This window comes from Podarcis raffonei, chromosome 8 (assembly GCF_027172205.1).
Source record: "Podarcis raffonei isolate rPodRaf1 chromosome 8, rPodRaf1.pri, whole genome shotgun sequence".
Taxonomy (NCBI): domain Eukaryota; kingdom Metazoa; phylum Chordata; class Lepidosauria; order Squamata; family Lacertidae; genus Podarcis; species Podarcis raffonei.
In genome coordinates this window covers 48,859,279-48,879,846 of record NC_070609.1, presented here as the reverse complement: position 1 = coordinate 48,879,846, position 20,568 = coordinate 48,859,279, and the positions used below count along the sequence as shown (strand labels likewise).

Below are 20,568 nucleotides of genomic sequence, written 5' to 3'. Positions count from 1 at the left end.
TTCTGGCAGCATCTGCTTGGATTATGGGTTGCTGGGACAGCTGCAAAAGAATCCTTACCTGCTTCTCCTGTTCTGACCAGGCGGAGGAGAACAACAGGCCGTGGGGTGGGAGGTTATTTCTGGAGCTTAAAGGGCTGAAAATGATACAGTACTGGAGAAACACTGAAGGCCCTACAGTTGCCCTGCTCTGCTTACAGGAAAGTCTCTGAAAACAACTTGTGTGGAAATCAGTTCAAGGCCCTGCCTGTAGAAGAAAAGCTGCTTCTAAGCCCATTAGTGACCTGGGACCCATGAGGATGCTCTGGCGTTTGTGCTGGATAATTGACTCACTGTCTTGGGTCATGTTCTGCTCCCTTGGTCTGCAGAGCTTTGCTTACCTCTCAGGAGTCTGAGTATGCTTAATTAACCCTGTGCCTTGCACTTTACCCTTCTTTTCCTCCTCTTCTTTCTCTGTGCTATGATGCTAGCAAACTAAATATTTGTGGGGCTTACTATTGAGCAAACATCCATAGGTTTGTACTGTTGTTCCCGTCTTGTCCATGCATCTAAGGCCGGTGTACCAAAAAAACCCACTTTCTGTTCTGATGCTGCCCTGTATATACAGGTGGATTGGGGGACTGCTGTGTAGCAACAAAGAGCAAGGGCTGAAATGCCTTCCAAAGGAATTGCTTGATTTACTTTAAGGTATTTACATAGTGCCCCTCCCAAAGCTGTTTACATAGAAATAGTGAAACAATCAGGATCGGTTAATGTTATAAAATAAAATGTCCAAGGACGTTGCTCTCTTGCAGGCTGGATGTGTATTTTTTCCAGGCTGGGTGTTGTTGTTGGGGGATTTGTTTGTGGTCACTAACGGAAGGGAAAAGAAATCAAAGCCTGAAGGCCTGATAATCCTCATCTTGTGGGCATTGCGCTCTTGCAGAATCTTAGTACAGTGGTACCTCTGGTTACATACTTAATTTGTTCCAGAGGTCCGTTCTTAACCTGAAACTGTTCTTAACCTGAAGCAGCACTTTAGCTAATGGGGCCTCCCGCTGCTGCTGCTGCGCCGCCGCCATGCGATTTCTGTTCTCATCTTGAAGCAAAGTTCTTAACCTGAGGTACTATTTCTGGGTTAGCGGACTCTGTAACCTGAAGCGTCTGTAACCTGAAGCATATGTAACCCGATGTACCATTGTAGTCAAGTTAAGACCAGGAGAGCTGAGGGAGAGAAACAAAACTCCTACAAGCCTTGCATGGGCTTCAATAACTTTTGCTTCTATCATCTGCAACATTTGCGTTAACACTAAGTAAGCAGAAAGGGGTAGCCCCAAACTGTGTCTCTCCCTACCTGCCACACAACCAAGCCCTTCAGCCGCTAGCCTGTTTCTCACCATTCTCCCAAAGTGAACCATTTCCAAACTGGAGCGGCTGAAACACTTACTAGCTGCGTGCACAGTTGATGAATCCGCACCCTGGGAGTGGCGAAAGATTGTGGAAACTTACCTTGTTTGTGTTGGAAAAGGTGCTTCCTCTGCCCATATGTTTGGAGTGTGAGCGCCCCCTGGCTGCAGCATCTTTGGGAAAGCTTGTTTTGGTAAAAGCCCACCTGCCAGTCCATCCTCTTACTCCCTAATTGCTGAATCTCTGACGCCCCTCCCCAATCTTTCTCTCTCCTCCCTTTCATGCAGTAAACTTTGAGGGATGCTCAGAAAGGACACACCGACCCTTCGCTTCGGACGACACTCGCTTCAGGGTGCGCTCGGATGGCGTGGTGGTGGTGAAAAGGCCTGTGCAACTCCACGTTCACGAGTGGCACTTCTTCATCCATGCCTGGGACGGGGCTGGCAAGAAACACTCTGCCAAGGTGACGTTGCGAAGTCATGGCCATGGATCCCACAAGCAGCATCCTCACGCGGTACGGAGCCTTCTGTTCAGAGCCTCCTTCCTTTGCCAGCCTCCCTTGCCCTCTTTGTTTGTCAGGGAGCCTTCCAGAGGTACCAACCAAGGCTTCCATGATGAAATGCCCTGCTTTGTTCATTCCTTGCTGAGCTAGAGGTGCGTTTATTTTTATTTTGCAGGAGCCCTATTCCCTTGGTCATGGAGAGGTGCTGACCTTCCCAGTATCCGGCCCAGGCCTGAGGAGGCAGAAGAGAGACTGGGTCATCCCACCCATTGTTTGCTCTGAGAACGAGAGAGGTCCTTTCCCCAAGCAACTGGTGCAGGTAAGCTGAGGTGGCAGCATCTCCTGGGGTCCCTGCAGGGGCCTGCTTCCCTTTAAGTTACTTTCCTTGATGCCCAAGTTGGTAATGTCGCAGGGTCACTGGGGGTTGAACTAGATGGGCCCAGATGCAGAACATGAGTGCTCCAACATTACCCCCACTTGTGATTCCATGCAGAGGCATACTACCTCTTGACTGTGGAAGGGGAACATAATCATTGTGGCTAGTAGCTCTTGGTACCCTTATCCTACATCAATAGGTTGACTCTTCCAAAGCCATCCATGTTAGTGGCCATCACTACATCTTGTGGGCTGTGCATCATTGGAAGCTGTCTGCTGGGCTCATGAGCTGCAGGTGCATCTCCTCTGTTGGTGGGCAGCAATATGACATGCGTCAGGGAAAGGGATATGGCATGTTTCAACCAGCCTTGACCACCTAATGCTCAATACCTGTCATCGTCTTGATTATTTTCTCCACCAGATCCAATCTAATAAGAATAAAGAGACGACAGTCTTCTACAGCATCACTGGGCAGGGGGCTGACACTCCTCCTGTTGGAGTCTTCACCATTGAGAGGGAATCTGGCTGGCTGAAGGTGACCCGCCCACTGGACAGAGAAGATATGGACAGATACGTGGTGAGTCCCTGTGCACTGTTCACGATCAAGCTTCAGGTTCTTCTTTCAGGGGTTGGAGCTGGCTGTTGGCAGCATCCAGTGCTTGGGTGCTGCTCCTCTTGTGGGTGGGAGGAATGGGAGAAGACATAGGTGAGACAAAAGTCTCCCTTGGGTGCTGTCTAGGGGTTTGTTGGTAGCTGCCAAGCTGTTTGGTGTTTCATTAGAGCTGGCTTCTCCCTGCCTGACCCCTTCCAGATAGTTTGTATTACAACTTCCATCAGCTCCAATGAGCATATGGAGGCTGCCAAATTAGTGAAAGCTGCGTTGTAGATTAGAGACATATGAAGCTGCCCTAAACGGACCAAACTATTAGCACATCTATTTATTTCAATCTTATACCACTTATAATTTACCACTTATACCACATATAATTTATATCACTTAATTGTGGTCATATCTAAGCAGTATACAGGAGACCCAGTATAATAAGATTAAAAATTAGTTTGAAACATAAAATCTGAGTTCAATTAAAAAGCCTGCTGGAATAAAAAGTTTCCATCTAGTTCAATGGGGGTGGGGTGGGGCCTTTCTGACCTCAACTGGAAGCCCCCATAGTTCTTAACATGAGGCTTCTGGTGGAGACAACCTGTGCAACTAGCAGTGGCTCACCTGAGTGAGCAGGGATGTAAAGGATCAGATGGATCTAGCTCAGTCTTACCTGCCCTAACTGGTAGCAGGGTCTTGTGGAGATTTCAACCTGTGTCCTTTGGCATGCAAACCAATGGCCCTTCCACAAGGCCCCCCTACCTGCCTGTTTTCACTCCCCTACCACAGAAGATAGTTGCAGTTCTCCTTCAGGAACTTTCAGTCTGAGAATATGATGTCCATTTGGCAAATGAGAGAGCATGTCCTGACTCCCATGAGGTGTCTTGGCTGTCTCAAGTTTCTTTGTAGTGAAATTTCCTCTTAAAATATTGGGTGGATATCTCTAAAGCCTCATGAAACCTGTAAAGCTTTAGGGGTTAAAAGCTGGGCATCCTGTTTCTTGAGTCTTGCTATTTTTTGGAGTGAAGCTGTTAAGGTGCAAAGGAGGAGGCGGCTGTGACAGGGGGACTGACAGAAGCCCTTTGCTGCTGTCCCTATCATATGACTTTTGCTGACAACAGTAATAAACGTTCTGTGTCTGTGGTTCCTTCCTTTAAAAGTAGAAAAAGAGCACTTTTTCTATTTTTGTGTCCATACTAGTGAATTAATGGCTCTTTGTTGGCTCTCCTCTGCAGCTTTTCTCTCATGCTGTGTCTGTGAATGGGCAGCCTGTGGAGGACCCCATGGAGATCATCATCAAGGTCAGCGACCAGAATGATAACAAGCCCATTTTCACCCAGAGCGTCTTTGAAGGATCTGTAGCAGAAGGAGCCAAGCCAGGTAGGTGTGCGTGTGTAATTGCATATATGTGAGTAAAGGCCATCAGTGGGTGGTGCCAATTGGGACTGGTTGGGTGGAAGGCAGTGAGCCCGGTTGTAGGTAGGGTTGCAGTCAATGAGAGGCAGAGCCAATGAATTCTAGCTTTGTCCCCCTGCCCTGCTGAGTTCTACAAGGGCAACACTGAGGCTAAAGGAGAAGGAAGATGGCAGCCAGTTGCACCTCACCCTCCAGAATGGATGCATTTAACAAGGAGGGCAGAGTGGCTGGGCTAGCTGAGGACAGACAGACATTTGTGGTCCAGTGCCCCATTTGTCCTCATGGACCAGCCTCTATGGGAAGTTGCTACAAATCCTCTCATTCCTGACCATTGACCATGCTGACCATTTTCCCATGATGGGAAATGGAGTCCAACTCTGCCTGGGGTCCACGGCTTCCCCAACCCTGATTTATGTGCATGGCACTACTTCACTGCCCCCCTCTAGTTTATTGTCCACAAAGCCTGCTCAGGCCAAGCTGTGCTTCCACCTCCTTACGTAGATTATGCAGCAGGTAATGGAGCCCACAGATCCCTTCAGCTGTCATGCAGACTGGCATGAGACTGGTATGTATTGTGCTCAGGTGCTATGTGGCTTAGGAACCTAGCTCAGGGTTGCTGACAGCACAGAAAGTATGCTGAAACCTTGGAAAGGCACTGTCAGCCCTGCCTGGAGATGCTGGGGATGAGATGCTCACTCCTGAACTTTGGAGTGAGTTGCATTCACTTGGAGAATGGCACGTCTTAAACAGCTGTCTGGGGGACAGAATCTGTTCTGCCTTCCTAACTAGCATCAAGGCAGGTCCGCCGTCCGCCCCCCCGTTTCTGCTTCTCAAATGCTTTTTTATGTATTCCCAGGTACCCCAGTGATGCAAGTGTCTGCGACGGACAAAGATGATGCCGTGAATACCTACAATGGGGTCATCACCTACTTCATAATCAGCCAGGAGCCCAAGCAGCCCTACAGTCAGATGTTCACCATCAACAATGAAACAGGGTGGATCAGTGTGATCACAACAGGCCTTGACCGAGAGGTGAATGTCCTGGCTGTGAGCAGGCGGGGGCGGGCAATGTTTGAGGGTGTCAGTCACTATCAAGCACACCTGTAGCACTTTCCAAGTCTGCACACTTGCAATGAATCACTTGCACTTAAACCCTTTTGGAAGCAGTGATAAGTATGCACCTGATCAAATGCTGATTTGAAGCCACCTCTTCACTTATTATGTTGTATGAGTTTAACTGTTGTAATGATAATGATAAGAAGTGGCTAATCTAGGCTAATCTTTTCACACGCAAGCCCCCCTTCCCCATCGAGAATTCTCTCTCTGTAATGTTAACATAACTTGGTTATTTGGTTTGCTTTCAGGAATTCCCCCAGTACACGCTGGTCATCGAAGCTAGAGACATGTTAGGAGAAGGCTTAAGTACTACAGGGAAAGCAGTGATTACTGTCACGGACACGAACGACAACCAGCCAATATTTGACCCACTCACGGTAATGTTGAGGCTTCTCCTACGTCTTCCTTGACCAGTCTGAAAATCGCGTCCTACCCTGCCAAAATCCTCTGTCCCTTCATCCTGCCTTCTCCAGAAAAGGAGGGGGAGGCCCTGGGGAAGTTCCAGAATAGCATCATCATAGCATCTCACTGAGCTGGGCCTCTGCACTCCAGCAAGGCAAAGCCACACTCGGCCTAAGTCAACATCCTCCTTCTGTCTTCTAGTACGTTTCAACTGTGCCAGAGAACAAGGTGGGATTCCAAGTTGCCAGGCTTTTGGTGAAAGACGCAGATCAGCCAGGGACCGTAGCATGGAAAGCCAAGTACACCATTGTGAAAGGGAACGAGGAAGGCAACTTTGAAGTGGCTACCGATCCCCAAACCAATGATGGTCTCCTGACAACCATTAAGGTAAGCCGAAGTCCCTCCTTGAGCTGCAGTCCTCTTAGGCTTCCTGCCTCATAAGCTGCTGGGACTTCATGCTTTGCCCTGGTGTTTAGGTGGATGTTACTGGCACCCCCTTATTGCATCATCTCTCTCTCCCTCTCTTGCCTCCTTTCCAGGGTCTGGACTTTGAGGCGAAGGATCTCTTCACCCTTCTGGTTACTGTGGTGAATGAAGTTCCCTTCTCGGTGACTCTCCCAACATCCACGGCCACAATCACTGTCAACGTAAGGGATGAGAATGAAGCCCCCATCTTTAACCCCCCTGAAAAGTCTGTGACGAAGTCTGAAGACCTCCCTGCTGGGCAGCTGGTGACTACCTATACCGCTCAGGACCCCGACACAAATCAAAAGCAGACGGTCAGGTACAGGAAAGGTTCGAATGCTTTGCAAGGGTGCTAGGTGAGCAGGTTAGCAAGGGAGCGAGTCTCAGGGCAGAGCTGAAGGGTCAGGAGCAGAGCTCATTCCGCTGTCAGATAGCTAAAGGGGACAGGAAAGAGCAAGGAAGCGTGTACAAGAGGGAGAAGCCAAGGGAGAATCTCATAAGTAGTTCAGAATACTGCAGCAAGGTTGCTCAGAGTAGGTCTTGGAAACATCATCTTGTCAGTCCTTAAACAGTCTGCTCAAATACAGCCGCAACATGTGGCTAATAAGTATGGTAAATGTATTATTAGTAGTAGTTAGACTATATAATCCAAAATTTACAAATCATAAACATCATTACATAATGTATGTAGAAGTCCATAAACAAGAAATAGTCAACGTAATGAATTGCTGTCAGGGTACACCACGACGCAGGTAGAATGCCTTTCAATAGATAATGTCCAACACTATTGTAGTGGTGGGTGCTCCAACGTGTAGAATTCAGTAATGAACAGCAAACAAGCAGAACAGTGTTTCCGGATTAAGTCAACTGTTTTGAAGATGTATCTTCGTCAGCAAATAATTTACCATTCAGGTAAATGTGATACTTATAGACCAGTGCTCACTAACCAGTGTAGCCAACTGTTGGCTACACTGGTTAGTGAGCACTGGTCTATAAGTATCATTACGTTGACTCTTTCTTGTTTATGGACTTCTACATACATTATATAATGATGTTTATGATTTGTAAATTTTGGATTATACTCTGACTACTAGTAATAATACATTTTCCATACTTATTAGCCACGTGTTATGGCTGTATTAGAGCAGATTATTTTGTATTGCAACACAGGGGTTTTGTTTTAGTCCTTAAACAGTTGCAGGGGCATTTCATCTGTTTTTCGGGGTGCAATTCAAAGCACTGGTGTTTGACTTTTAAGGCCATTTATGGCTTAGGGCCCAGGATACTGAAAGGAACTGTGACCTTCACACCATCCTGCCCATACAATAAGGCAACAATGAAGGCTTTTTAAAAAAAAGTTCTAGACCTGAATGTTTTTACTGCAGGTTTTTTTGTGGTGTTTTAATAATAACTTTTAATTTGATTTAAAAAATGACAACAACAACCCAGAAATTTGTTTAATTCCGGGCAAGGTATAACTTCGTTAATAAAAAGCAGTAATAGCTAAATGACACTCCACACCACTTAGCAGCACAAATTAAGTGTTCCATTGGACGGCACGTACCTAGGAGAGATGGCAAGCTCTTATTGAGGTTTCTGTGAGTGTATTCTTATAGGCTTGGCTTCCTTCCCCCTCTGTATTTGGCCCATTAGGTATACTCAGCTGAATGAGCACTTATTATCTATATCTGTTGTAATAGCCAAGGTGTGTTAGAGAAAGGTGGGCAGCATTTTTCAGGGGGCAGGGGGGACATGCTGAAAGTGGGCAGGGCCAGAGCCCAATGGGTGGGGTCTCTCTTTTCCATTTTCCTCTCTTTTTCTGCCATCTCCTTCTCTCTCCCTGCCCAGAGCTCTCAGATTATCTCTGCAAAGCTTTTCACCCCCTCACTCGACCCTTCCATTGCTCAATTTGTTTTCCTTTTCTGGCCATTTTTTCCTCCATCCACCCTTCCCCCCCCCCCCGACTTGGGCTTTACTACCAGCAAGTAATGAGGCCACAGGTGACTCTTGGGCTGCAGGTTGCCCATCCCTGACTTACAGGGATGAACCTTCAATTGTTTTGACCGGCAAAATGTCAGAGCTGCTGTCACTCACCCTCATTTCTCTTGCAGTTATTCTATTGGGAGCGACCCAGCAGGGTGGCTGAAGATTAACCCTGAAAATGGCATCATAGAGACGAAAGCCCCTCTGGACAGGGAGTCTAAATTTGTGGTAGACAACACCTACACGGCTCTCATCTTGGCGAGTGACAATGGTAACTGGGACACATTTTTAGCCCTTTTCCTTGGGGTCAGGTGCTCCTCCAAGTCCCAGGCAGGAGCAGGCACTTGCTACAGTGACGGTGATGGATAGTTGTGCTAAGTGTTGGAATCTGAGGAGTTTAACTGTCATATCCCAAGACCCAAGGAGTGCCCATCTTATCCTTTTGATGCCAGTTCCTCCTGAGATTTCTGCATCTCACAATTTCGCATTTATCTTTGAAAAACATGTACATTGCTGTGTCTAAGCATTCAAAGATTGAGAGGAAACCATACTGTGCCACAACAATGAAAACTTCTAAAGCATAGAGCAGGTTAATAACCTATCCATTTCAGTTTCTTATTTCTTCACGGTTGCACCATTTTGTGTTTGTTTAAAAATCTACACACACACACAAACAATTTCTTCTGGTATATTTTTGTTGCAATTTCCCCTTAACTGAAATTTTGTAATCAGCTTTCCCTAATATTTGTAGCTTCTTTGCAAACAAAAAGTCCTATTATACTGCATTTTTGCACATTATTTTTACTAACTTAAATACATTTGCTTCTCTTTAGGGATGCCTTTGCTCACAGGCACAGGAACTCTTCTCCTGTACCTGGAGGATGTGAATGACAATGGGCCAGTGCCAGACCCACGATCCTTTGACATCTGCAACCGGAGCCCTGAACGCAAGGAATTGAACATTGTGGACAAGGATCTTCCTCCAAACACTCAACCCTTCAAAGCAATGCTGCTCTTGGGCTCAAGCGCCAACTGGACGGTCGAAGTAAACGGAGGTAAGCTAGTGGGAGGGGTGGTGTCTGCACTCTGCGGACCGGTATGCATGTGTGGTGGGAAATTGCTTGACTGCCTAGCCTTGAGCTGTCCAGCGACATCTTTTTCTGCTCTACCTAAGAGGCCTCATTCACGAACAGCAGCTGAGGTGGCAAAGCTGTGCCACCGCTTGTGTTACTTTAAACTGCAGAACAGGATTTGTGTGACTTTCCCATGCATAGAAAACTAGTAAGGCAAGTAGAAGGCTTTAGTAGAATCCTCCTTCTTGGTATCTAGTTTTCTATATATATCTAGTATTCTTTGTTTTTATCTTTAAGCCACCTTGAGTGCCATCAGGAGAAAAGGCAGTGCATAAATAAATAAATAAATAAATATTTATTATAATAATACATGCAGGGAAACTATAATATCAGGAAGGAGGTTTCTAATCAAGCCTTCTACCTCACTTACTAATTATCCTGTCCCCTCTACTTCCTGCATGGAAAAGTATGCCATGGGGTGAGTGGGGTTTTGAAAGCGGTACTGTCCAAATTTCAAGTTTCCCACCTCAGCTGCAGCTCTGTGAGAATGAGACAAAAATTAGACAATGTGCATTTGTCAAATCTGCACGTGTGTTAACCAGATAATCTACTGCTGTCCCTTTCCAGAATCATTTTAATATTCAAGTTGGTTCATGATTAGGATAGAAAAAGGCTGAGCAGAGTCTGTTTTCCTTGCTTTGCAAAGCCCTGAGCCTGCTTTTTCTCTCTCCTTATGTTACCTCATAGATAAACTGGTCCTCGAATTGACCAAGCAGCTGGAGCCAGGTGAATACAGCATTGCCCTTGAGCTACAGGATGCCGGGGAAGTGTCCCAGACAACAACAGTCAAAGCCCAAGTGTGTGACTGTGAGGGGGCAGCCAAGAATTGCGAGAAGAGGGCATATATCGCAGGCGGGATGGGGATTCCAGCCATTCTGGGCATCCTTGGTGGCATCCTTGGCTTCCTGAGTGAGTATTTCCTGCAAGGTCTCATTGTGCCCTTGAAGGTGCAGGGGGATGGGAAAGTGATCCAGCCCCCTTCTCATATATTCTGTCCGTTTTATGTCTGACACCAACACACCTCTCTTTATATATTTGTTAAGTTGAGACTTCTTCAGTTCTGTAAAGCAACTGACAAATGTAGTAAATAATAATAGATGGATTCTGCAACTTCAGTAGACCATGCACACAGATGCAGTTGCAGAGATAAATGTGTTTTGTCTCTGACACTTGTGCGGAATGGCACTGGCAGTGGCAGGGAGGAGAAATGCAAGGCATAGAAGCTAATCGGTGGAAGTTATTCTGGGTCCTCTTCTTCCCAGCAACTCAGATTTCGCCAGACATTCCTGCCTGTCCATTTTCCAAAGCCATACAAAAAACCAGTACGATTGTTTTGTAGAAATAAATTAATGTTGAATGCTGGTTCCAGTAAGACTAACTTTGCACTAGTAGTATCTAGAGCCCTAGCTAAATGCAATGGATGAAGAAAAGCAATACCTAGAAATCTGGTTCCAAGATGTGATGGGAAGATAGATGTTTTAATATCAAGAGCTTCCAGTGGAAAACGGTAGAGCTGGCCAGTGTGGGAGAGTGCTGAGGAGTGGGAGAGAAGAGGACCTAAAGGACACGCTCCTTTGCCAGCTATTGAAACTTTGGGGTGTGTTTGAGATATCTGCAGATAACACTTCCTCCTGTGCATCCATTAATTTAAACAAGTCTACCTTGAGTAAAACCATACTGCTGTGCTGCAGAGCTGATCTGCTTGCAAGCTGCCAAAAGGGGCAGATAAATGGCTTGCAGCTCTGGGTGGGCACTGCTGTAGGAAGAGGTATGCCTGAAGCTGAGACAAATACACCTGTCTGCCTGTTCTGTAGTTGTGGAAGTGCAGAATAGATCCCGCTCTGTTTTAGAGCTCCCTGAATCAGCCGAGCAGACAGTCCAGGCTGGCATTCACAGTTGCTTCTCCAACTTTATTTTCTTCCAGTCCTCCTGCTCCTGCTGCTGCTGTTTGTGAGGAGGAGGAAGGCAGTGAAGGAGCCTTTGCTTCCACCAGAGGATGACACACGAGACAACGTCTACTATTATGACGAAGAGGGTGGTGGAGAGGAGGATCAGGTGAGCTGCTGAGTCTTAGCCCAAGAGGGATGGGGCCACTTCTGTGGGTTGCCCACAAAAGCCATCACTGCCCTGCTTTGCAAGTCGTCATGCCACCTCTTTCCTCCCCTGCACATTTTTGTTCTTTTTGTGAACGTCACATCTTGCCACCTGACTTGTAGAGTAAGATAGTGCCGAGGTCACATTGCAAGCTGGCCACATCTCTTGAGCCTTTGCTTAGATCAGGGATAGGACACTTTTTTCAGTCTGAGGACCACATTCCCTTCTGGAAGCCACATGCCAGTGAAGGATGGAGCAAGAAATAAAAGTGGGTGGAGCAATGGGTGGGGCTCTTCTATACATAGGCTATAAGCCCAAGTGGCTTCAAACACACACATGTGCGCGCACACGCTCTCCCCCTCTGTTCATCCAGGCATATGATACATTATCATAGAACAAAGAAGCGCACATTCCCGCCAGGCTAAAACACTCTAGAAGGTTGCAAAGCACAAAGCAGGGCTAGCAAGAGGTATGTCCTGGGGTGGGGGGAAGTACAGAAGGGACCACATTCAGCCCCAGGCCTGAGCTTCCCCATGCCTGGCTTAGATCAAGCAGTTCCCATAAATTTACTTCATAATTTACTTTGGCCTGACCAGCCATATATTTAAAAAAATTAAGAAATGTATTGATGTCCCAAGGGAGTAAACAGCATGTGTTTATATACATTCATTTCTACACTGGAAGATGCATTCTGCCCATCTCTCACCATCTTCCTGATCCTTGTTAGCTAAAAATGTTATGTCCTGCAAAAGGCCTTAAGCGATGAGTGGAAATGGTGGCATCTTATACCCTGGATCATCTTACTTACCTCTGGCATCTATTTTCTGAATGTGTCTCTCTACCCTTCCTAGGACTATGACATGAGCCAGCTGCACCGTGGCCTGGATTCCCGCCCTGAAATCACCCGCAATGATGTTGTTCCGACTCTCATGCCAGCTCCGCAATACCGCCCACGGCCTGCCAACCCTGATGAGATTGGCAATTTCATTGACGAGGTGAGTGAAACTGGCAGCTGAGCCACACAAAAGAGTCCCATAACATTTGCTGTCACTGTTAGCAATATGTTTGGATATTCCTCATAAATTGATGATGATGATGATGATGATAATACACTTCTGCAGTGGTACTGAAGTGTAAACGGTTTAGCTTTGATTGACCAATTAACTGAAGTTTGGGCATCTGATAGACAAACAAAATTGGATTTTGTTATTGATGAGTTTAAGTCTGTTTAGGAAAGAAAAAGAATTCTTTTATAGAACATTTCTCAAGTCACTACAATTCTTTTTGGAACAAATTGATTACTGTATCCATTTGCATGACTGATAATTCAGTGAAGATCTGTCCCAATTAATGACAAATCTTCAGTTTTGGTTATATGTATGTTATATTTTCCAGTCATATTTTGATTTATGTTTTCATTTTTATATTACTATGAAAAAATGCAATACAAATGTGGTGGTGGTGGGAGGAAGAGCATGCTTAATAACAGGGAAGAAAATTACCCTGTATCTGCCCAGTAGCTGGTCATAGAGTGTCCTCCAAAGTCATGTCTCTAGATGTGGCCTTGGGGTCAGAGGTCATGATTTTCTCCAGAGAGCTGGTATCTCATTGCTCTAAAGCAGAGGGCCACTATTGCCACAATCAACTTGCTCTAATGTGGAACAAACTGAACACATCTTCCTTTCCCTTCCTACAGAACTTGAAGGCAGCAGATACAGACCCCACGGCACCCCCATACGACTCTCTGCTTGTGTTTGACTATGAGGGTAGTGGCTCTGAAGCAGCCTCCCTCAGTTCTCTGAATTCCTCCAATGGTGACAGAGACCAAGATTATGACTATCTGAATGACTGGGGCAACCGTTTCAAGAAGCTGGCTGACATGTATGGAGGGGGCGAGGAAGAAGACTAGATGTCACTGGGATTAAGTAGGGTTTACCTCTGTGTGGAAAGACAGAAATGAAATCGACTTATCATCAACTTTTCCCAGCAGCTGACCATTGGTCCAATTTGCTGCTCTTTCTTGCAAGTTGCCAAAATGCTGCATAAAACTTGCCTTACTCCCAATATTAGCCCCTCTTGGGGTGCATTCAGATGACCACATTTTCTTCATGATTCCACCCTTGTTCACCAAAGATTATGATTTCCATATAGGCAAGAGCATACATTATATGGAAACTTCAAGGATGTTTTTTTATCACTATCAGAGGCAATTTGCAAAACATACTTGATTTATTAATACAGTAATAATAGAATACTGTTTTCTAATGCATAGGCTAAGGTTTAAGGAATATTTTAGGGATGACTTAGCAGTTTTGTGAAATGCAGCTCAAGTTATGTGGTCTGAAATTGTTAACTCTTTGGGAACCCTTAGTACTAATGCACTTTAGGTGTTTCTAGCACTGTCATTCCAAAGCACTAACCAAAGATTTATTCCCAGGGCTGCTGAGTGTATCTAGCAGTTCTGTACAAGTGTAACACAAATGTGAAATTTGGAACTCGGGGAAGAACCTTCAGCCTCTGAATCTTGGCTTTTTTTCAGAGGGCAATTGGCTGCAAAGATGGATGGTCTCTGATTAACATAGTGGAAGCTGAGACAGGTTTTCTAGCATATGGAGAATGAAGCAGGCTTTTGGTGCAAATCTTTTTGCCCTTTCCTAAAAAAAGCAGGAAGAGAATATGCTGTAGAGCAGAGGGGTGAGGAATCTCTGGGCTGTGGGCCAAACTTGGCCTGCCAGGGATTTGAATTTTTCCTGCAAGGTTGGGATCTGGCCCATGGATCAGAAAGTTTCCCTACCCCCAATATACAGGGTTTATCTGTAGATATATGTGGCGCACACTGCATAATTCATTTTTCCTTGGTGCAGGATTTTGGTAGTTTATAGGAGTGCTGTTTTTAGTGCAGTTAAAACAGCTGTGATTATTCCAAATGCTTACAGTGTAATCCTATATGTGTCAATTCCTAGATAATCCCCTTTGAGTTCATTGACTTACTCCCAGGCAAATGTGTGTAGGATTGCAGTCCTAGACAGTAGCAAGATTTAAGAGAGAGCAGATGACAAGAAATCCCAGAGGAGGAAGACCAATATTTAGGGGTCCCTGATTCAGCTGATACCAAGTGCCTTTGCCCTGCAGCCTTAGCACTGACCTCTTGACCATTCTCTTGGTGACCTTTTGGACCTCCCATAATATTGCAGACATATGCTCATGCTATCTCTAACCATGTTTAAAACCTAATTTCAGTCCTTTATGCCATGGATTGTATCTTTTTGTGTACTGTTGTTCATATATGTCCCTTTCTGTGTGTGTAAAATGCAGTTGAATAAGGTGTACATTTTCTTTTTATGCATTTCTCAGCCAAGAAATCCATTTTTAATTTTAGGTGGACATTCTGGTGAAGGTGCCAGTTTTTTCCCCTACCAAGTGTTTTTCAGAGTTAACTGCTTTATATGATTACTGTACAATTGATAGGGTGGTTGTTGTTTTTTAAAGTGGCTTTCTCTGGTTTTAGGTCTGTATATTTAGCTTACCTTTTCGAATATGTAATGTTTAGAAGACAGGTGGAGGGGAACATGCCTTAAAAGCCATTATTTATACCTTTATTTTATGTGATTCCTTTTTAATAAGATTTTAATAAAAACATATTTTTAAAAAATGGTCTTTTTGTTTGTGGCTGGATTTCTCTACATCATTTTCTCAAATTGGTCAAACGCTTAAACTTGCAATATTTTCCTGACTCAGAATAAATGTATTAGAATGTATCAGCCATATTCCTTATTTATTTATGAGCTGCCCTTCAGTAGAGTTTCCAGGACTTCCTTACAAAAACAAGATCAGAAAACTTTAAAATAATAATAATAACGCTGTTGGATCAGACCAGAGATCCTCTAGTTCCGGTATTGTGGTAGGTGAACTGTGTACTGGGATTTGTAGTCAAAAGCATAACAAGGATTCCTGAGGAACATAAAAAGAGTGAAGTTAGCTTTAATTTCAGTTCTGAGTGAGTTCCTGAAATAAAAAAAGCTGCAGCATTTGTCTGTAGTGTTTTGGATCTTTTACAATATAACACTAGTCCAGCATCCTATTCACATTGGATGACTAGATGCAGCAGCACTTTCCCCACTTCCTATGCCCAACAGTGGAAGAAGAACATAGCCAGTGTTGTTAGTAGACACTGAGAGCCTTAACCTTCGTGAATTTGTTTAACTCTTCTTTTAAAGCCATCCAGTTTGGTGGCCATTACTACATCTGGTAGGAACAAATCCCATAGTTTAACTACATGTTGTGTTCAGTACTTCTGGTCCATCCTCAATATTCCATTGTTCAGTTTCACTGGCTAGCCCCAGTGTCTAGTATTCTGACTGGGATAAAACTTTTATCCACTTTCTCCATACCAAGCATAATTCTACACACCTTTATAATAAGAATGTGTCCTTTTCTTCTAAACTAGAAAGCCCCGATATAGTATAACAATAAGATGATTGGTGCTGAAAGGATAATAGTAGTGGCACCATGCAAGTCTCCTTGGGAATGGAATATAACAGGTGGCCTCCCCCATGGGAGAAGGTTGCTCTGTCAGTTCCAGCAAAGTACTAAACTATAACTTATTTGAGTATCCCTTGCTCAGTCTTCCTATTGTGCCCAAAATAATAAATGCAAGAGAGGACCTACCTGTTCCAAGTCAAGGCTGAGTTTAAAGTGTGTGTAATTTGCAAGAGGCTTCTGCTGGAAACAGTCATTCCAAGCTGAGGATTGGTTTGCTAGCTAAAATAAATAAATGAACCTGTTACATATTACAGTATATGCTGAGCCCATGCCAAGGGGATGTAGGACTATTTGTGGCTTTAAAATACTGTGAAATTAAGGAGTAAAGATGCAGGAGAGCCAGAAAGTCCCTAGTTCAAATCTTTCCCCTTTGCCATGAACTCAGCAGAGGTGGAACAGCAAATGTTGCTGCTCCGGGTTAAGGTGCTTAACACCCAAGGTTGGCCAAGTTATTTTGGCACCTCAGAAAGAGAAGCCCATAAATTTCTCTCTCTATATGAAATATATTAATAATCCACCTAATAAAAGTGCAGGTCCCACTCAGCCTCTGCCTTCCTATTTGTAATAGGGTACTGGATGGGGAGAGGATAATAATACTGGCCCACCCTGAAGGGTTGGTGTAAGGGCTATAACTAGGTAATGCATGTGAATCACTTTGAACACTTCACAATACTATACTGTACTGTACAAAGTTTAGGTGCGTGCACGCTGAAGGCGCAGAAGAACATGAAAGACGCTGAACAAATACATCTACACTATACATTTAAACCGCACGACGTCTTCCAAAGAATCTGGTGAACTGTAGTTCACCCCCTTACAGAGCTACAATTCACAGCATCTTTACAACTCCCATGATTCTTTGGGGGAAGCCACAATACGGTGCGGATGTTACCTGAGCCTGTTCAGCGCCTGCCAGAGATATCCGGGACTCACTTCCTTTGAAATAAAAAACGGCACTGATGCAGATCCCAAACCCAGAAGCAAGTAAGAGAGCCCTTGAAGTCCAGAGGAGACGCACCCTCATCTATCGTACCTTCCCATAATGGCAGCCTGCTTCAGGGCGAGGACCTTCCCAAGAAGGCCGCTCCTTATACTACTCGCTCGCGTACCTCCAGACCTTCCCAAGATGGCGAAATGTGGCGTCCGACCTTCCTAAAATGACAGCACTGTCTCGGCTTATCCGACCTTCCTAAGATGGCGGCCAGAAGCGCAGCGTGAAGCAGCCGCGATGGCCGGGAGCGAGGCTGTGCTGAGACGGGTGATTGAGGCGCTGGAGCTGCTACTGGGGACAGCCAAAGCTGCCGGTGAGAAGAGGGTGGGGGCCTTAGAGGCAAGGGCTCCTGCACCTTTGCGGTTCAAGGGAGGCTGCAGGCGGCCTGGTCGTTCCCGCAGCTGAACGGCCTCATTGAAAACCCGTCTCTCCAGGGAATGCCCTCTGGCCAATTTTAGGGGGTGGTGTGCCGCGTATGGCTATTTTATTTTATTTATTTTTATACTTTTGTATCCCAAGAGCTCAAAGCGATATACTGTACAAAGTTATCACCCTCCCCTCCTTGCTGGAAACCCGCTGACAAACGGTACTGGTCGCGATGGGCTCAGTGTAAGGTAGCTTCTTCCTATGTTCTTGTTTAAATCAGCCCTTCATCCAGAACCATGAGGACTGGAAGCTTGCTTCGTTTTTAGGGGAACGGCCACAGTAGTAGCTGCTTAGTAGCAGAGCACATGTGTCATGTGCAGAAGGTGTCCCAGGTTTGATCCCTGACAACATCTGCAGGTAGGGTGGAGAAAGACAGCCCACTTGAATCCCTGGAGAGTTACTCTGCCAGTCAGAACAACTAAGAAGGGCTTGTCACAACTTAAAAGAATAACAAAATGTCAGAGTAGAGGCAGTACTGGGCTAGCTGAACTAATGGTCTTACTCTGGCACCTTCCTACAGGAACCCATGAAATGGTAAAAAGTGGGGCGGTCCAAAAAGCGGCGGGGTGTGTGGACATTTCTGAATGGCCTGGCTGCTTCAGAAGCCAGAGCAAGACAACTCGAGGTTCTCAGAAAAACAAAGGCTGCAGTCCTAGCCTCACTTAGAATATGCCCCATGTCCTTTGACTTCTGAGTAGACATGGTTAAGATTATGCTGTAACCCAGAAGGGAGAGGAGAAACTTTGGGATGGGAAAAATATAAGAGTTCTGTTAGATCTGATCAGAAATGCAGGAACAAGCAGGGCTTGCAGACAAAAGCTCTTTCCTGCTCCCCAGCAACTGTTGTGATGGGTGACCCTAATTTCATCTGCGAAGCATTGAAGGCTGCAGAGCAGCTTCCTATTTTATTGACTATGTTGTAAGTCTTCCATTCTGCTTCCAGAAGCAAATGGTGGCCTGCATGCTTTGTCTTTTCACTACTTCCTGTCTTGTCCTGGCAACAACCCTGCAACGTAGGCCAGGCATTATTCGGCTGATTTAAGAAAGGAACGAACACTTTGATAGGCTCTAATCTGGCAAAGAGTCCGAATATACCTATATAATAAGATGCAACTCCAAACCAAATGTGTTCAGCAACATTATTGTCTGACATTAAAAAAACCATTCCAACAAAGTCAGAAATAAAATTGGACTATTTCTGGCACAAAGAGCAGCATGCTCCTTTAAATCTTCTCATCAAATAGAGCAAAATATCTCATTGTTGTGGATTTATTAGAGATCCCTAGTCTGCATACAGAACCATAATTTCTAGTGTTTCTTGGGGGAGGGGGTTGTATTTCAAACTCGTTTTAGAGTGTGGTGTAGATATATTTGCGGCATGTGATCAACTGCCTGTCGGTCTTTCTTTCCAGGGACAGATTCAGGCCCTCTGCAGTCAACGAAGCATGTCGATTTGCTGGAATCGTTGCGCTTTAATGTATCCATTTTGGAAGAGAAGTTTGCCCAGGACCCGCAATGGGATGAACTGCAGAGGTTGAGAACTGAGGTCTCTAAGCAGGCTCAGTGCCTGGGGTCCTGCCCGGATGTGCCTTGGAATTTTACTTGCCATGTCTTGCTCCTTTTGCTGTGTCTCAAGCAGTGCATGGTTCTCTTAGCAACAACTTACTGTCCACCTCAGCCAAACCCCAAGACAGCTGAAGCTGCACCTCCTCTGAGTCCTGACACCCTCAGCATTGCCCAGGAGAAAACTGTGCAGGTGGCCTTACAGTTTGTTGTGACCTTGGGCATTTGCCCGTATCTCTTTCCTGGCGTTGGGCTTCCCCTGAGAAGCAGGACAGAATTCAGTGCCCTGGTTCAAGAAGTGGCTTCACCCAGATGCATTTCCAGTGCCACACGCCGGCTTTTTGTAACCTGCACTCTCCTAATGGAGGTTGCTGATCACACGTCCCTGAGCAGACTCATTCTCACACGTCACTTGGGGGATCTCCTGGCAGGGCTGTGCCAGCTCGGATTCTGTCCAGCAAGAAGGAAGGATGAAGAAGAAGCCAAGCCCTCAGAGGAGCAGATGGTGAGTTGTCAGCTTGGATTCAGGGCTGGGAACCTTCTGTGGCCTTCTGCTGCTGTTGGACTCCAACTTCCATCAGCCCCTGGTGTGATGGGAAATGCGTGTAGTTCAGTCTTCCCCGTCCTGGTGTCCTCTAGATGTTGTGGGACTCCATCAGCCCTCCCTGGCATGACCAGTAGTCAGAGATGATGAGAGTTGGAATCCAGCAATGTTTGGAGGGCCACAGGTTGCACATCTGTGGCATAAAGAGTGTATTTTGTTTAGCACCAGTTACCAACTCCGAATAGTCAGGATGGGCATCTCAACATTTTTATAGAGCATCACTTATATATGATGAAAAGTGTTTTTGATAACTTTCCAAATTTTGATAACTTTCCTAATCTGTCGTCTCCTTAGAAAATTTAAGAGAGAGTGTCTTACATTGTTGGAGAAATTTAAAAGGGGTTCCTGGATTGGAGGTGTTCCTCCCAGAAACCCAAAACCCAAAAGAAAAGGATGCAGGCCTTTATTGAAATACAAATAGGAACAGCCTTTAAAAATAAGGAGGCTGTGAAGAACCACATCCAAAGCAATGTTTTTATACTTCCAGATTATACTCATAATTTCTATTCACCAATCAAAGGATCGCAGCAGTCTTAATAGTTGCAAAACAATGTCACCATTCTGAACCAATCAAAATAATTTGGCTCTTCAGATCAGCCCTCATTATAATATCATGTGATTATATATAACCATTTTTCAGTGTCTTTCTTTACTGAGACTTTGACTGATTGTCCTATTCATTCAGTGTCTCCCAATATGCTATTTGATCCGTCTATAAAACAATTCAAGATTAATCACAATTGCCATGCCTAGCTAATTCTCTTTTCATGCATACAGTGGCCACCATAGATTCTAACAGTTTATTCTTTTCAGTGTTCTGTAATGGACATTCGCTACATGCAGTACGTAAAAGCAGCTAGTTCTGTACTGTAAAAGCAGGCAAGCACAGGCCTTTTCAGTTTAGCTAGGCCATAGGCTCAAAAGAAAATGGAACCATCAAAATGATACAGTATGAAATTATTATTTTCTTCA

General features: G+C 45.1%; 2 protein-coding genes and 1 long non-coding RNA gene across 9 annotated transcripts in view; 2 read left to right on the top strand and 1 right to left on the bottom strand.

The window, feature by feature from the left end:
• Nucleotides 1-13,459, top strand: part of CDH1 (cadherin 1) — a 34,763-nt gene extending 21,304 nt beyond the window's left edge. Inside the window, exons 3-16 of the mRNA XM_053399880.1 lie at nt 1,671-1,897; nt 2,061-2,204; nt 2,682-2,837; nt 4,097-4,241; nt 5,134-5,309; nt 5,642-5,770; nt 5,997-6,182; nt 6,335-6,579; nt 8,372-8,514; nt 9,077-9,298; nt 10,064-10,285; nt 11,301-11,431; nt 12,322-12,465; nt 13,167-13,459. Coding sequence (XP_053255855.1) covers nt 1,671-1,897; nt 2,061-2,204; nt 2,682-2,837; nt 4,097-4,241; nt 5,134-5,309; nt 5,642-5,770; nt 5,997-6,182; nt 6,335-6,579; nt 8,372-8,514; nt 9,077-9,298; nt 10,064-10,285; nt 11,301-11,431; nt 12,322-12,465; nt 13,167-13,379 — 2,483 coding nt within the window. The 3' untranslated portion in view covers nt 13,380-13,459. The remainder of the gene's footprint in view (nt 1-1,670; nt 1,898-2,060; nt 2,205-2,681; nt 2,838-4,096; nt 4,242-5,133; nt 5,310-5,641; nt 5,771-5,996; nt 6,183-6,334; nt 6,580-8,371; nt 8,515-9,076; nt 9,299-10,063; nt 10,286-11,300; nt 11,432-12,321; nt 12,466-13,166) is intronic.
• A 1,355-nt stretch (nt 13,460-14,814) lies between these two features.
• Nucleotides 14,815-17,139, bottom strand: LOC128419343 (uncharacterized). Of its 2 annotated transcripts, none has more exons than XR_008331839.1 (3): nt 17,046-17,139; nt 16,139-16,231; nt 14,815-15,421 (listed from the first exon to the last, which is right to left on the bottom strand). It is a non-coding gene; the product is annotated as an uncharacterized LOC128419343 (long non-coding RNA). The 2 variants fall into 2 exon arrangements; XR_008331838.1 differs by having other exon boundaries at nt 16,905-17,070.
• Nucleotides 17,140-17,221: 82 nt separating this feature from the next.
• TANGO6 (transport and golgi organization 6 homolog) overlaps nt 17,222-20,568 on the top strand; it is a 48,514-nt gene continuing 45,167 nt past the window's right edge. For all 6 annotated transcript variants that reach the window (XM_053399876.1, XM_053399875.1, XM_053399874.1 and 3 more), the window contains exons 1-2: nt 17,222-17,316; nt 18,842-19,497. In XM_053399876.1, the coding sequence (XP_053255851.1) occupies nt 17,241-17,316; nt 18,842-19,497 (732 nt within the window). In that variant the 5' untranslated portion in view covers nt 17,222-17,240. The remainder of the gene's footprint in view (nt 17,317-18,841; nt 19,498-20,568) is intronic.